Here is a 17297-nt window from a genome sequence, read left to right as displayed (position 1 = left end):
AACAAAACTCTCAGTTCTACCCAACATGTGTAAGTAACTCAGCAAATGAAGAGGCATGCTGGAGGCAAGCGATACCTTGGAGACGGACAGTTCCTTCGATTTAGACTCAAACAGGTGCTCCAGCTTGGAGGTGTCCACCTTAATGGGTTCCAGTTTCGACCACAGGAATTCTCTGCAGCGGCCATTGTTCTTACACGGCCACTCAAAAGGCCGGACTTCATTCCAGAACAGACGGATGGTCTTCTTTTTCTTGGTGAATGCTGGCTGACCCCTGGGTACCTGGGGCCACCCTAAGCCCTGAGGAGCGTTGAATACTGGAGGGGGAGCCAATAAATTACCGGGGACTGGAGGGGGAGGCACACCGTCCAGCAGGGGCGGAGGGGGTGGGGGTGGCAGACCCAGAAAGGTGGGTGGGGGCGGGGGAGGCGGCCCTGGGGCCTCTCGGTGACCCAAGTCCACGTCCAGGACGTCAATGTCGTCCTCCTCGCCCAGGTCAGTGAAATCCATGTCCTGGATTCTGAGCTCTCTGGGATTGGCCATGAGCTGGTCCCAGATGTAGTCGGACTCCGTCTTGGGCTGAGCCGAGGCCTTCTCTGCGACCTTGTCATTGGGCTCCGTGTCAGGGGAGATGGATCCCCTCCCTAGGTCCCCGCTGTTGAATTTCTCAGCAAAGGCTTTCACACTGCCCCGGTTGTCCAGACAGCCAACGTCCACCCTCTTGACACTCTCATCCTGGGCCAGGGAACTGGCCTGCAGGGTGGATATCCGGCTGGCCAGGCTGGCTACCGCCTCCGCCCCCTGCGCGGTCCTCGCGGCCTCACCCTCCCCCTTCTCCTCGTCATCCGCGGGTTTTCTGTTATGGGCATACAGCATGTCCAGCATGAACCGTTTGTTGGTGAGGATGTCGCCACACTGCTCATTTACACCGGCATCCTGAACACCCGCGGACCACAAACCTGAAAGTACACAGGAGAAAAAAATGAGGACATCACAGCGGTCTCGATGCCATGAGAGAACCAAGCAGGCAACACGTGGGCATTTCACACAGGAGGAATCAGGAAGACCCAGAAATAAAGCAACAGAAGAGGAAGGTGGTCGTGGTTGACAAGATGCTCTTGATCAGAAAGAGATGCTTTGTCAAAGGGCCAATGGCTCACTCTAGGGACCCAATACTCTCGTAGGTGTGACATGGCTTGTGGCTCTGGCCTAGGCTCATGGGAAAAAATGTCCTCGCCTTTTCTGCTCACCCATGGTAACTGGTCAGGACCCACTCAGGGCAACTGCCCTAACTACAAACGGAGGCAAGGAAATGCCCCCTCACCCACGGCAGGTACTGGAAAGGCTGTAGAATCACTCCTTTTTCCCCATACTCCACCTCCGCACCAGTGAAGCCAAACTGTCTTTAGAAATGCATAGACCATACCACTGGTCATACGGCCAGCAGTCTTCAGCAGACCCTTAATGCTGCCTGGCAGCCCCATCCATGACCTCTCCTAGATGGTTTTCCAGACATCTCCTCTTTCCTCTAAGCTTCCACATTCAACTCATCCTCTGCAAGCCTCGCCTTGCTTTCTGTTTCAAACACTTAATAGACAAAGTCAGAGCTCTTCCAGGGCCTCCATTCTGCCTCCACTCACCCACCTGCACCTGAACGCTGACCACGTCTGTCCTGTGACTACTGATCACCTGTCCTCTTGGTGGGACTCATCCGCTCCAGTGATTCTCCATCCTGCATCTCCCATGCTCCTCCCACTAGGTCTTCCTACTGGTATATACACACAGTATAATTTTACCCATTAAATGAAAACAAAAAATCTCACTTGATTCTACTTATCCCTCCAGCTATAATCCAAATTTTCTCCTTTCTTTTAAAGTAAAGCTGGGGTGGGGAGGGAGAGTTAGGAAGTTTGGGAAGGTCATACACACACTGCTATATTCAAAATGGATAACCAACAAGGACCTATTGTAGAGCACATGGAACTCTACTCAAACTTACGTGCTAGCCTGGATGGGAGGGGAGTTTGGGGGAGAATGGATACATTTACGTGTATGGTTGAGTCCCTTTGAGGTTCACCTGAAACTACCATAATGTTAATTGGCTATACCCCAATATAAAATAAAAAGTTTAAAAAAACAAACAAAAAATAAAGCTGTGTATAAGAGTTGTTTTGCTGTTTCCAGTTTCTCTCTTTATTCTCTCTTGAACCCAGTTTAATGAAGTTTTTGCTCTGTTTCAGAGATGCTCCTTTCTGGGTGACCTATGACCTTCCTGTCTCACTAGATGCAGCGGTCACCCCCTCATCCTTGACTTACATCCTCCACTTGGCCTCCTGGACACTGCACCCACCTGGCTTGCTGCCTTCTCTTTGGCTGCTTCTTCTCAGTCTCCTGTGTTGGTTCCTCCTTATCTTTAACCTTTAAGCGTCTGTGGACCTCTTCTCTCCATACTCCCTTTCCTAGCCTTCATCTCATCCAGTCTCAGGCCTTTAAATGCCATCTTCTGCCCTCAGTCCCATCCACTCACCCAACTCGCTTCTCCTGCAGTCATTTCTGGCTTCAGTTGCAGCCACTTCATCCATCCTTCATCCATCCAATGTAATTGCTGCCAATTCCAAAAGCCTCAGAGCCATCCTTGACTTTTATCCTGTTCTTTCATCCCACACAGCAGAGTCCTGTTAGTTAAATCTTCACGTTGCATCCAGAATCCCATCACTTTTCTCATCACTACTCCTGCCACAACCCCAGTCTGAACCAGCGAGGTTGCTTGCCAACAGGGGATCTCGGCGTCCACACTTGTCCCTCTACAGTGAGATCTCAACCCCAGAGCCACGTGACTTGTTGCAATGTCCAACTATCTTTCTGCTCTAAGTCTTCCAACGGCGCCACGTTCCACCGAGACAAAAAGCCAGTGACCTGTCAGTGTCCACAATCCATGTGCGATCTTTCTCTTTTTTCTCCCTCTCCTACCACCAACTCCACCACTGCCGCTGCCCCAGATGCACACGCACGAACCTCTTCAGCAATAGCACTGACCTGACATTCCTAGAACTCACCAGACGTGACGTGATCCAGCCTCAGGACCTTTGCCTCTGCTGGGGCAAACCCAGTTAATCACACAATTTGCTTCTCAACTTCCTTCGGTTTTAGCTCAAATAGTGAAATCTTCCCAGTGAAATCTTCCCCGACCACCTTATTTAAAATTGTGGACAACTCCCTCTCACCCACAGCTGATGATCTTTTCCTGCTTTTTTTTCTACCCAAGCATGTTTTACTGTCTGATCTTCCACACACTTTTCTCTTTGAGTTTATTGCTGCCTTTGTCCCATTATTGGAACGATTATAATTATTCGTTAAATTGTGTTCTTCCTTGGAACATAAACTCTACAAAAGCAGGGGTTTGGGTCTGTTTTGTTCCCTGTTGTATCCCCAGCATCTAGGATGAGTGGATGAATGGATAATGGTCAGGGACGTCATTCCTCTGAGTTTGTTTCCTGAGGTCCAGCAGGGCTGTGTAGTGGGCATTTCAGGCTATGAGTTCCATCAGATATCCAAGGGCCTCTGTGGCTGCTCATCTGGGGAGGGGGCAGGAGACCTAGGCCGAGGATGTGAGCAGCATGAGCTTTTTCTCTTCCAAAGAGCTGGATCAAACAGGCCGGGGGAGGACACTGGTTTCTGTGGCTGTGCCTTCACCTTTGAGGAGGCATTTACTGGGGAAGCCCAAAGGCCCCCAAGGGCTCTGATTTTTCCACTGTAGTTTTGTCCTCTATGCTCTGCTCAACAGTGGCCTAAGCTCACCAAGCTCCCAACATCAGAACAAGGAGGTCTTGGGTCCTCTTGGGGATTGGCTTCACAAACAAAATACATTTTGACGATAACCACCATCAAAGAGACAGGAGGTGGCATTTGAGGACATGATGGAAAAATCACTACAGCTGCTCAAACAGTCCCGTAAATAGGGAGACTGCTTTGAAGCCAGGAAGTTGTGGCAGATAAAGTGACTGAGTCTCTCTCAACAGACCGCCTCACTCTCTCCATTGATTGGGAAATGTTGGCAATTTCTATTTTTGGCAACAGGGCAAAGAGCATAATCAGGTAACATCTTAAATGCCGGCTTTCAAGTTTCCTTTCTTCATTCATGTCTTTTATAAAATCATTACGTAGGGTACTTCTTTCTCCCTAGCAATTTCCTTTTTTCTGAAGTGTACTTCATCTGATATTAATACAGCCATTAATATGGCTTTTCTTTGATTAATGTTGGCATGACATCTTTTCCCAGCTTTTAGCTTTCCATCTGCCCATGTCATTACATTTGATATGAGTGTTGTATATGATAGCACGTAGTTGACTGGTGTTTTTATCCACTCTTCAAATCTCTGTCTCTCACTAGATATGTTAGGACTTAAGTGTGCTGTTTTATTTGTTTTGTTTGATCCTTGTTTCAGCGTCTGTTCCTCCTTTCTTGGTCTTAGGTGGATTGCTTGAACATTTTTTAGAATTTCAATGTGACTTATTTATTATGCTTTTGAGTTCATTGCTTCATGTAATTTTCCTAGTAGTTGCTTTAGGTATTACAGTATACACACTCACTTCTTCAGTCTATTGGTATTGGTCTTCCCTGGTGTCTCAGTGGTAAAGAATTCACCTGTTAATGCAGGACATGCAGTTTTGAGCCCTGGAGATCCCCTGGAGAAGGAAACGACAACCCACTCCAATATTCTTGCCTGGCAAGTCCCATGGACAGAGGAGCCTGTTGGGCCAGACCATGGAGTGGTAAAGAGTTGGACACAACTTAGTGACTAAACAAAAACAAATTGATGTTTTACTACTTTGAAGTGCAGAAACCTTACTTCCACTTATATCCCTTTACTCGCCCACTTTTAAAAATACAGTTGTCTTAAGTATTTCCTCTACATATGCTGTACTCCATATAGCAAATGCAATTTTGCTTCAACCATCGAATATGATTTAAGAAGCTCGTGAGTAAAAATACAGCATTTTTATTTACCCCTATTTGTTTACCCATCCTGTTGTTCTTTTCTTGCTGGAATCCCAAGTCATCTTCTATCATCATTTCCTTTTTGTTCAGAGAACTTACTTTAGCCATTCTTCAAGGGGTGGTCACTAATGACAAATGCTCTTGGTTGTTCTTTACTGAGAATGTTTTTATTTCCCCTGCATTGTTAAAGGCCACTTTTACTGTACATGTAATTCATTATTGACAGTTATGGTCTTTCAGCACTTGACAGATGCTGTTCCCTTTCTGCAGGCCTTGGTGATCCAGACAAGAAATCCACTATCCTCTGAACTATATATATCCTCTTCTATAGGTATCACATCATTTCTTTCTGTCTTAAAAAATTATTATTTGGCTTTTAGTTATCATAAGTTTGATTATCATTTGTCTTGGTGTCGATTTCTTTGGATTTATCCTTGTTAGGATTTGCTCAGCTTAAATCTGTAGACTTATGCCTTTTGCAAAACTTGGGAAAATCTCAGCCATTATTTCCTCAAACATTTTCCCACACTGCACTCTCTCTCCTCTTCTTAGACTTAGATGAAATGAATGTCAGTTTTACTGACATAGTTCCATAGGTCCCTGAGGCTCCTTTCATTTTTAGTCTATTTTTCCTCTCTTATTCAGATTTGGCAATTTCCACTGATCTGTTTTCAAATACACTGACTATTTCCTTTATTATCTCCAATCAACTATAAAGTATGTCAAATACTTTATTTCAGCTTGTATTTTCCAGTTGTATAATTTTCCCTTCATTCTTTTTTGAAAATTTCTTTGCTAAGACTTTTTTAATGTATTTCCTGAGAGTTTGTAACTGTTCTCTAAAGCATTATTATGGTGACTGCTTTTAAACTTTTGACAGATCATCCCAGCACCTGTCAAAGTTTTTGAAGCAGTCACCATAATAATGGCATCTCTGGATGGTGTTTTTCCATTCAAGATGTCAGTGCCCTGCTTCTTGACATGATGAGTGATTTTTTATTATATTCTGGATGTGTTGGGTATTATGCGATAGACTTTGGATCATATTTAACCTTCTCTTTTAGCAGATAGTCACCCTTTCAGGGTGTAGCTTATAGGTCTTGGTGCAGGTATATGTTCAGCTCCCTGCTGGGTCCCACTGTCACCAGGAAGAGGGTCACTGACTCACTCCCTCAGTGTAGATGGGATGAAGCCCCTTGACCCCAGCAGCATCTTCCCAGTGGATGTGAAGCACTGACTCCCGTTGGCACACTGTCTCCAAGTGAAGTGAAGGCTCAGTTTTCCATCAGTCCCCACCAATGTCGAGTCCCACCTCCAACCACATCATTCCACCTTGTTTATGCTGGGTGGGGATGGAGGCTTGGCTCCCATCTTGGGGACCTCACTGGCACTGAGGACAAGGAGAGTGGCCATGGGAAGAGAGAGAAGGCTATCAGCCTTTCCGCCAGGTCCTCATTAAGTGTGGTCCTACTGCGGTCCAGGTGAAGGCTCAGATCCCCACAGGACCCCACTGACTCGACCCTGTTGGAAGAATTGAGATCCACTTGCTTCTTCCTGCAGGGGATAGACTATAAACTCCCCATTAGGCCAACAGTATCCCAGCAGGGGAATGTAGTGCAATCTGCTTCAACTGGGCAGGCAACAGAAGACGGGTTCCCTTCTGAGTCCCGTTGACAGTACAGGGTTGAGGGAGGGGAGGGAACTGGAGAACCATCACTCCCATTTCCATATGGGTGTGTACAGAAGACTACCTCCTCTTCCGTCTTCCTGAAACCACTGGATTGGAGGAGAGGTGTGACAGTGGCATAGTTTCCATTAGACCTTGCTTAGGATAGAGCACTTACTAAGAGCAGCACAGATTTTCTGTTCTGTTAGGCATCGCCTTTCCCAATCCTTTGGTTAAGGGAATCAACTTTCCTTGAAGCTTCACTGCTGTGTCGTTCAAGTCAAAAGACTCCTAGGCAGTCTGCCTCCTTCTTTTCACCTTTCAGCATCCTTCTATGATTAGCTGTTCTATTCTATCTAGGGCTTTAATTTAGTTGTAAGAGGGAGGAACTGGGAGTAATGGGGCTTCTACATCTTAGCCTGGTACTTCTTCATTCATCAGCAGTTTTATGAGCCCCTATTATGTTCTGGGTCCCCAGCTAGGAAGAAGTAAGGACTCACAATGAACAAGACATACAACCCCATCCTCACAGACAAAAGATGATTCTGGAAGTAACTACAACTGTCCAACTCTTTGCAACCTCATGGACTGTAGCCTACCAGGCTCCTCCGTCCATGGGATTTTCCAGGCAAGAGTACTGGAGTGGGTTGCCATTTTCTTCTCCACATAACAAAGTGTAATCTATGCTACAATAAAGCCTCTCATTCTAATGCCAGGGAGTGCCACACCGAAAACAAATAAAAATAAAACCACACACTTTCAATAAGTTGAATCTCTTTCAAGCTCTACAAGTTCATTCTCAACTAATAGCTACAATCATTAGAAAAAAGATTGGGAATCACTTTGATTGCCTTTGTGATTTAGTTGAGAAGATTCTGAAAAGCAAGAACTATGAGGACAAAGCTTCCTTGATTCCATGGTTGCTGATGGTGACTGTGAGCAGTGGGATATTTTAGGAACCAATAAGCTACAACAAATAAACATGGTCACATCTCTTAACAGCACCAGACTGAAGCAGAAAAGCCACTGCAAAGCTCCAATTCCTGGACACCACCAGCTTTCGGTAGGAAGTCAATGGTTCTTCACTGGGAGTAGAGTCTCCATTTTTGGAAAGTTGTCCTTATTTGGAAGGATATTGGGCAATCTGATCCAAGAAAGTTCTTTGCCCTGACTTATTTTTACTAACCAACTTGTTGATATGTTTTAGGCTTGCTAAACCTAGTTATGATGAATAATCCTTAAAGCTACTCATAATGCAATAAAACATAATTTAAGGTCAAACTGATCAACAAGACTTACCCGACACTCTGTACTATGACCAAAATTACATTAAATGTGAATAACAGCAAGTAAATCTGACAGTATAACTATAATCTGACTTTGAAAGAAATTTAGTATCAATATATGTAATCCTTTTAGCACCCACATATACAACCAGACACAAGATTTTCAATTCAATGATTCCTAAGACATAAACAAAGTCTTCAAAGCCTTTCCCTTTTCATTGAGACTAGATATATATATAGAATTAAATATAATTATATAATTGTGAAAACTGAAATATTAGACTAAGCCACTGGTTGACAGGTCTCCTAAATGAATTATGGCTTCATTCATTCATTGAATCTTTGTTCACTTGTGCAGGCTTCAGGGAGACTGTATTCTTAATCTGTGAACTAACACATCATGCATGGGTCACGCCACTGATTGGCAGTCCCTTGTGGAGCCTTCCAGGCCTAAGATGTAGGGTCCTTGAATCTGTGTCACTGTGTAATTTAATGAAGGCTGCCCCATAAGACATGTCTCCACAGGTGAGGAATGTCCGTTGAGAGAGGTAGCTTCCTGACACCACACACAAGTCATGAGTTGGAACACCAACTCCATGGTGTCACTCCTGAATCATAATTCAAATGATGGAGGTGGGAGGGGACATATGTATACCTATGGCTGATTCACATTGTTGTATAGTAGAAACCATCATAACATTGTAAAGCAATTCTCCTCGAATTAAAAATTTGAAAAATAATTCAAATGATGATTTGAATCACTTAAAATTTCTAGAACCCTCTGTGGCACCCTCCCCGAGTCCCTAATGAGAACTAACATTCCATTTGGTCCCTAAACATAAAGTCACCATCAAACAGGTGAAACTGAATGACTATCCTCCATAACACCAAAAAGGTATGATTCTATAAGAAAAAGCACATACTTATTACAGAAGAAAACAGTGGTCCTGAGGAGACTGTAGAAAATTACCTAAATTACGTACATTCCAGCCAAGCCCATCAAACTGACCTCAGCACGCTATGAACTGGCCCTTTTTAAAAGTACTCATACAATTCATTTTTACCAAAGTTGCTCTGAAGTGCTTAGTCACAATAGTTCAACATACTTCACTGCAAAATTAACTCTTTCAAGGGAGCAGATAACACGACATGTCTCTAAATTTAAACCAGAAGACAGCCACACTTACTGTTCACAATTTAACAGTTAGAAGGAAGCTGAGGAATTTCTCTGCTGGGGCTCACTCCTCAGGAGAAGTCCCTGATGGCCCTTTGCCAGCTGTAAAGGGTTGCTGCAGCTGCATGTCAGAGGGAGGGAGCCCATCTAGGGGGCAGGAAGCTGCTGGCTGACTAAGTGCGGACATGCACCCTCCTCCAGACACGGGACACCGTCTGGGGAGCGAGCTGGGCCAGCAGGTCAACTCAGAGACCAGTGAGCTAGGTGCCCTGTGCCATGCCCTGGGCGGGGTCTTCCTTACCCGTGCCCTTGTCCCGGGAGAGCTTGTCCTCCTTGTCCTCCCTCTCCAACGTGCTGCTGGAGGACGAGACGCTGGAGGCCGAGCAGTTGTCACGCTCGTTCACTGCCTCATTCTGCCGCTCCTTCTCGCTCAGGGAGGCTCGCTCCTCGTGCTCTGGCTCCAGGGCCCGCTCCACCTCGCTCTCTGCTCCCGCGCTGGCAGGGGCTAGCTCCTGGCCGGCCTCATCGGCCACCTGCCCCACCTCTGCCTCCACGTCTGCCTCCGGTTCAGGCCCAGGCTCCCCGGCGCTGGCTGGGGGAGACAACGGCGGAGATCACAGTGAGAACGGGAACGTCTAGGCAACGTCGAGCGAAAGGGAGACCAGACGTGAGGCTCATCTCTTGGGGCCGTCTGCGGCAGGCAGAATTCAAAAGTGGCCCTGAGACTCCCATCGCCTGGTCATTCAATCAAACACTGCAGGGAAGGAGATGGAGGCTGGCATTCATGTCTCAAGTCACTCGACCTTACAATACAGAGATCGCTCAGGTGGGCCTGATCCAACCTGGTGAGCCTTTTAGAAACAGAGTGTTTTCTCATTAGCACCAGAAAAGGATGGCAGAGAGATCAGAAGCACATGAAGTATTTGTCCCACCCGTGCTGGCTTTAAAGATGGAAAGGCCCATGTGACAAGGAATGTGCTGGCCTCTAGAAGCTGAGAATGATTTCTGGCCAATAGCCAACAAGGAACAGGGACTTCAGTCCTGCAAGCACAAGGAACTGAATTCTGCCAACAACTGAAAGGCCCTGGAAGTGGACTCTCCCCGGGGCCTCCCAATAAGAGCCCCACCAGCCACAGCCTTAACCATAACCTTGAGATACCCCTGGCCAAGAACCCAGTTAGCCAGGCTGGGTTTCTGACCCATGGGAACCATGAGATAATAAACAAGTGCTGTTTTGAACAGCTATGTTTGTGGTAATTTGTTACACAGCAATAGCAGACTGATACATGATCCTTTTGCTTCTTCAGGGAAGTGAAGTGAAGTTAAGCGAAGTTGCTCAGTCATGTCCAAGTCTTTGCGACCCCACGGGCTGTAGCCTACCAGGATCCTCAGTCCATTGGATTTTCCAGGCAAGAATACTGGAGTGGGTTGCTATTTCCTTCTCCAAGGGATCTTCCCAACCCAGGGATCAAACCCGGGTCTCCTGCTTGGTAGGCAGACGCTTTACCATCTGAGCTACCAGGGAAGCTCTTCAAGGAAAGAGGAAATAAGTTCATGGTGAATCAAGCTGATTAGCAAAAAGCAGTCTGATTTTAAGTTATCAGTTGATATAAAATACATCTAGTTGACATAAATAAATACTCATTGGATAATTTTACTTTTTTTTTTGGCTGAGCTGTGTGGCATGTGAGGTCTTAGTTCCCTGATTAGGGATAGAACCCACGCCCCTGCAGTGGAAGCATTCAGTCTTAACTACTGGACCGCCAAGAGAGTCCCAGTCAGACCTTTCATCAGTGACTAAACCAGTTAGGTCTGTCACCCTTTGCTTGAATTATGTCTGCTCATAATGTGGTGTTTGCTTCCCTGGCTCAAACAGGAAAGAATCTGGCTGAAATGCAGGAATGTGGGTTTGATTCCTGGTTCAGGAAGATCCCCTGGATAAGGGAATGGCTACTCAGTGTAGTATTCTCACCTGGAGAATTCCATGGACAGAGGAGTCTGGTGGGCTGCAGTCCATGGGCTTACAAAGAGTTGGACAAGACTGAGCAACTAACACTTTCACTTTTTCACTTTCAATGTGACGTTAGCCCATACACTTGAAAGCTATCTATAAGAATCAGCCATAGGCAAAGAACTCTTTGTAAACCTGTCAAAGCTGGAGATTTGTGGCTCAGGTTCCATGGACGTCACCCCCTAGAAGCCGGGAAATGACACAGCCTGCAATATGCATGTTTTACTGAGGAACCCTCTCAGCTGTGAGCTGTGGATGGACAGCAAAATGATTGGGAATAAAAAAAAAAAAGTCTTCCATGAAGGCCAGGTGAGGAGGCGTCACTCCTGAGGGCTGGGCGGAGTCACGTGGCTGGAATCCTGGCAGTACCACCAACACATGTTCTAAGTCTACACACATATTGCTCAAAGCAATGCAGAGATTCAGGCAGGATCTGTGCATGGCAGAAGTGTGAGAGGCCTGCCCAGACACCTGAGAACAGGCAGATGATGGGGGATGGGGGCTCTCTCTTTGTGGAGACAACCTGCCAGCTCAGGTGAGCGGGGATGGCTGGAACGAGGTGCTCAGCACAGCCCCCCAGCAGCCCAGGCAGAGGCATTACTATGCAAGAGCAAAGCTCAGGCCTCGCTGGGCAGGGGGTCCAGCTGCCCTTCAGCATCCCAGCAAGAAGTCATTCTGCCAGGCCTCACTGGGTCCAGAACCCCCACCCCTCATCTGCTCTCAGGCTGTATTCCCCGGAGAATGAGTCTGGGAACTGGAGAGGGAAGCAGTAGACAGATGAGACGCCAGCCTCTCCTTACGTGCTGGGTAACTTCCAGCCACCCCAGGGAAGTGATCTTCTTCCCAAAACTGCCCCAGGGCCCTTTAGGTGGGAACTGGATGTACACCACGAAGGGACTTCTGCCCACCACCCCCTCCCCGGGCTTGATGACACATGGCAAGTCCTGCTGGGGACTCCAGCCTAGGACAGGCACCAGCTTCCTGGGGAGAATGGAGGAGATGAGGGTGAGGTAGCATAGGTCCTCTGCAGTCTGTTGGGTGTCCCTCCAGGGTGTCCCCAAGAGGGCTGGTTTTGGAAGCCCCATCGGGTCATGTGAGAGCAGTTTCCAGCCTGAGACGCATTGGCTGGCAGCAGCAGGAAGACAGTAAAGGGCACACAACTATGAACCCATGTGCCCAAGAATCGGGACATCGAGTATTTTTCCTTAAAAGCAAAAACTGAGCTGGGCACAGGGAGAGAGTGAACAGACCTTTGAGAAAAATTTCTTTCGGTGTTGAAGGACTCTGTACGGTACCTGCCTTTTCATCTGATTAAATAGAGTACTGAGCAAAGAGATACCCAACTCCCCTCATTTTACCAGCACAGCAAAAGCATAGTTTTAGCAACAGCAGTCCCATCGTTGGGTTGACAGAGAGCATATGTTCTTACACACATTTACTTCAGAATAGCCACATCAAAATGAAAATGTGTTTCCAACAGCCTAGCATGTGGCGTGCTTAAGTTTTAATTGGTGAGCATATGGCGAAAACTGGCGAGGGTGCCTCCGTGGGGCTCTATTACTGACGGGGAGACGGCTGCAGTTGGTTGCCATCAGCCTGTGTCTACTCCCCATCCCCAGGAGACTGGCAGACAAAGTGGGAAGGATCCGTCATTTGACGGCTGTCTGGCTCCAGCCTACACACACTGCACTGTCATGCGTCCTTCTATTTGAAGCAGTGACTCTGGCTCCTGATCAGCCAGGGACTTCAGGGACAAGTGAGGCAAGGGACATGCAAGCTCTAGAAAGCAACACACTCTGGGGAATAAACAGTGTAATTTCATCCCGCTCTGTTCAGGACTTACTTCCTGCAGCGGACATTTCAATGTGTGATCTGACCGCTGGGGCACTCTCTTTCATCACTGCTGGGGAGACTGTGGTCTCCAAAATTACATCCTGACCAGAACGCAGGCTCAGTGTCCATAAGGCCTTGCTGCAAATCTGCAGTGTGTGACGCTGTTCTAATGATGAACCAATTAACATTCACACAAAGTCCAGTCAAGCCAACCCCCAAAGACGGAGAAGGGAGGGGACAGAGAGCACACATCTGGGCTGCTCACTCCTGACCCCTTCTGCACAGAATACACCAGGGGACAGGTGTGTCCAGGACACAACACACACCCTTGCTTTCAGAGGGCTCACCACTGGGCTGGCAACAGGATGTAAAATCCCATCAGCAGGGTCACGGTGGTATGGGGCCAGGCAGCCAGGTGAGGGGCCTGGGAAACAAGAAGTCCCTGGACAAGATGCACAGCCGAGCCCTCCTCAAGCTGCATTAATCAAGCCTAGGAACAGCGAGGCACAAGTAACCTGGGGGCCAAGACTGCCTTCCTTTCACATCCAAGGGCCCCCAGTGTGGTCGTGGGACCAGAACCTGCTCAGAAAGTTCTCATGGACACTTAAGAAACACCCCAAAAACTAGACACTGAATTCCACAACATTTCTGCTCCCCTTCGCTTTCTCTTTGTCTGCATCTTTATCACCAATGGAGAAGGCAATGGCAACCCACTCCAGTAGTCTTGCCTGGAAAATCCCATGGACGGAGGAGCCTGGTAGGCTACAGTCCATGGGGTCGCTAAGAGTTGGATACGACTGAACGACTTCACTTTCACTTTTCACTTTCATGCACTGGAGAAGGAAACGGCAACCTGCTCCAGGGTTCTTGCCTGGAGAATCCCAGTGACAGAGGAGGCTAATGGGCTGCCATCTATGGGGTCGCACAGAGTTGGACACGACTGAAGCGACTTAGCAGCAGCAGCTATCACCAACAGTCCCCTCCACAAACACACAGCTGTTCCTTTGGAGTCACTGCCCCAAGCCACGCCAGCTGCTCCCCCAGCACACTGGGGGGAAGTACCATCCACGCTGGCTGAGTCCCCAGGAAACAGGACAACGCAGGCCTGCAGGGAAAGTCCTCAGAGAGCTAAGGCATTTGCCAATACCGAGGGATGAAAATTGCTCACAACGTTTCAGGGACACCCAACAATGGTGTCCGTGGTGAGAAGCACAGGACATATGACACAGACCCAGCACTACAGACCCAGCTCTTGTTGTCACGGAGGTTACAGAGATGCTAAGAGATCCCACACAACACCCGTGACTTCTGTACAGCAAAGTGGGCAAACCCCACCGTCAGAGGACACAGGGAAAACCCCAGCCCCTCGGTTCCCACCAGACACAATAGAAAAATATTTATAAATGTGATGGATATTCCAAGAGCAAAGGCATGGTGCCCTGGGAGGGTCCGACAAGGGTTTCTGGCAAAGCCTGGGAAGGGTCCTAAGACCCTGTGCTAAAACGGTATGTAAGCACGGTCTTCAAGGGTGGAAAGGAACTAAAGAGGGACAACTGGGCATGAAAGTTCTGGGCAGAGGGAGAAGCATGTGCAGAGACCAGGGTCACGGGGCAAGCAGGAGGAATGAAAGACGTCTGGGGTCAGGGACTGGGGCAACAAGCCTCGAAGGTGAGTTAGGGACCTGGGACTTCACACTGCGGGGGGTGATGGGTGCTTAGGAAGAGATGGGCCATGTTCCACTTGACCCAAGAGAACTCCTGAGTATACCCACATCACAGACAAACCACAGTTCCCGCAGGAACAGCTGAGATGGGCCAGTAGCTTCAGGGGGAGGCTCCTGGTCAGTGTTGGGTGAACTTTCAGGAAGAAAACCCTGCAGACAAAGAGGCTGAGGAGAAAGAGGTAAATGCCAGCCAGCAGGGCTCAAGAGGAGAAGAAAACACATTAAGGGCATCATTGGAAGAACACATGGGCAAGGGATCCCCTGCATGGGTGAGGGCAGTGTGTTCGCATCCAAGGCACATGGAGTATTGCAGGCCAGTGGCCTGAGCACAAACTGTCTACTAAACCCCCAACCGCTCTGTGGGGAGGGATCTCTCACTGCTCTCAGAACGCGAGGGTGGGAGGGAACAGCGAAGGATCAGGTCCAGGTGCCAGACAACCCTTCTCCCCGCGGTGGGTGCAAGCTTGGAAATGAAATGAGGACATGGCAAGAAACGCTTGGCAACACAGAAGGCGTCCAGAACTGGGATCTGTCTTCCTGGACCACATCCTGAGACAGCAGACTGATGGGATCTTGGCATCACGAGGACACGCTTAGCAAAGGCCAGAAAAATGCATTTGGCCGGAACCTGCACTGACCTGATTCAGAGGACTTTAAATTTTAAGTTTGGAGGTGGGGTAGTAGAAGGGAGGACAAAGAAAAACAATTAAACTGTCTGAAGAGATATGGGGGATTTCCCTGGCAGTCCAGAAGTTAAGAATCTACCTTCCAATGCAAGAGATGCATGTTCGATCCCTGGTCAGGGAACTAAGACCCAACATGCTGTGGAGCACCTAAGTCCACATGCCACAGTGAAGATCCTGTGTGCTGCAACAAAGACCTGACCCAGACAAACAGTTAAACATTAGAAAGAGATATGGTAGGGGATAACGTGGGCTTCCCTGCTGGCTCAGGCGGTAAAGAATTCACCTGCAATGCGGGAGACCTGGGTTTGATCCCTGGGTCTGGAAGATCCCCTGGAGCATGGAATGGCAACCCACTCCAGTCTTCTTGCCTGGAGAATCCCATGGACAGAGGAACCTGGTGGGCTATAGTCCACGGGGTCACAAGGAATCGGACACAACTGAGTCACACACACACACACACACACACACACACACACACACACGGCATAATTTATAGAATGTGGAAGATACGATAGGAAGGAAGAGATCTACAGTATATTCAGAAGTAACAAGGAACTGGGTTGCTGCCAGCCTGTGGGGAAGGACTCATAACTGAGCACGACCACTTAAATGGAGTCTTTATCCAAAAGAAACAGATGTTACAGCAGAGAGGCTGGGAGCCAGGATGAGAATCATCAACCTGAGAACCACAGGGGAAGAGGGAAAACCTAACTGTGTCTGTTGAGAGAAGAGAAAAGGGTGCCCTATCTAATGACCAAGAAGTCCTTGAACCAGATCACAAAACTGGGCAAGAGAAGAGGAACGAGCAGCTCTTGAGGATTTCAGGCAGCTCATCCCTGTTTCAAGTCAGCTAGGGCAGACATCAACTCAGACTAGCTAGTTCTTTGCCCCGCACTAACTTCTCATCTGATCTTACTTGACCTCAGGCTCTGCTTGGCCTTAAGTGAATTAAAAACAAAAGTTACCATCTACAGAGTGCCTTTGACACATGGGTGCTGTCCCAGGAAACAGGAGCACATCACCCTATTTACTTCTCTTACCAACGACATGAAGATTAATGTCCCCATGTGAGAAACGAGGAATGGTGTTCAGAGAGGTTAAGTAACTCATCCAGGGCCACACAGCATGCTGGATACTCTTGGCCTGCTCCAAGACCCATTCTCTGTCCTGCTCTGTGCCCCGGGAGGCCGGCCTCTGTAGTGAGGAGCTCCTGCATTTGCTTTCCCTCTTTCAGATGGGTCAGCCCTGGGAGGCACCTGCAAAGGCAGGAGGAAGGAGAGGCTGGCGTGTTTATGTCCCTGCCCTTTATGAGGGACCAGTTGGGCAGAAGATGTCAGGTCAGCATTTCTGTCCTCAGGGCTCCCTTCCCAAGGCTACGGCTCTTACCCAGTCCGAGCTGTCCCCTTTAGTTTTTCCAGGCCTGGAGGCAGAAACAGTGTTGGCAGTTCCCCACTGCTGCTCGTCTCTGGGCACTTCCGTGTGCTCTGAAGGTCCCACTCTGCACCTCCGCACAAGGTCCCCTCACGGCCTGCCCATGGGCCCTTTGAGCATGCGTCACCTACTTCCAACAGAACCTTACTGACAAGCGGAGCTGGGATTTGACCTTGGATTGGCCTGATTGAAAAGCCTGGGCTGTTAATCATGATGTTATATTGTGTGGTGGGTGACTTAAGCTATAAAAGACAAGTACATAACCATTCCTGAAAAAAACAAAACAAAAAGTGGGCACGAATGTTCCAGCTCTGCTTTCATCAATGTCCCTGACAGCTGAGTCCAGAGTGTCCAACTGGAATCCCCTGTCATGCAATTTCTCTTTGAAGAGATAAACGGCTGGTAGAAAGATCTGAATTTAATAAGTCTTTGGGTGGCTTCAATTGATTTCAGTCTGTGATGGTGTCTCGATGACTTTGCCAGGACTTGGC

General features: G+C 48.1%; 1 protein-coding gene and 1 non-coding gene across 7 annotated transcripts in view; both read right to left on the bottom strand.

Moving 5' to 3' along the window:
* Nucleotides 1-17297, bottom strand: part of FHOD3 (formin homology 2 domain containing 3) — a 515377-nt gene that overhangs the window by 71099 nt on the left and 426981 nt on the right. For all 6 annotated transcript variants that reach the window (XM_070452863.1, XM_070452865.1, XM_070452864.1 and 3 more), the window contains 2 exons: nucleotides 9424-9714; nucleotides 76-956 (listed from right to left, as the gene is read on the bottom strand). In XM_070452863.1, the coding sequence (XP_070308964.1) occupies nucleotides 76-956; nucleotides 9424-9714 (1172 nt within the window). The remainder of the gene's footprint in view (nucleotides 1-75; nucleotides 957-9423; nucleotides 9715-17297) is intronic.
* Nucleotides 10576-10647, bottom strand: TRNAG-ACC (transfer RNA glycine (anticodon ACC)). The gene has a single exon. It is a non-coding gene; the product is annotated as a tRNA-Gly (tRNA).

This window comes from Odocoileus virginianus, chromosome 22, assembly GCF_023699985.2.
Source record: "Odocoileus virginianus isolate 20LAN1187 ecotype Illinois chromosome 22, Ovbor_1.2, whole genome shotgun sequence".
Taxonomy (NCBI): Eukaryota; Metazoa; Chordata; class Mammalia; order Artiodactyla; family Cervidae; genus Odocoileus; species Odocoileus virginianus.
The sequence above is the reverse complement of the archived record's forward strand: the minus strand, read 5'-3'. Positions and strand labels throughout refer to the sequence as shown.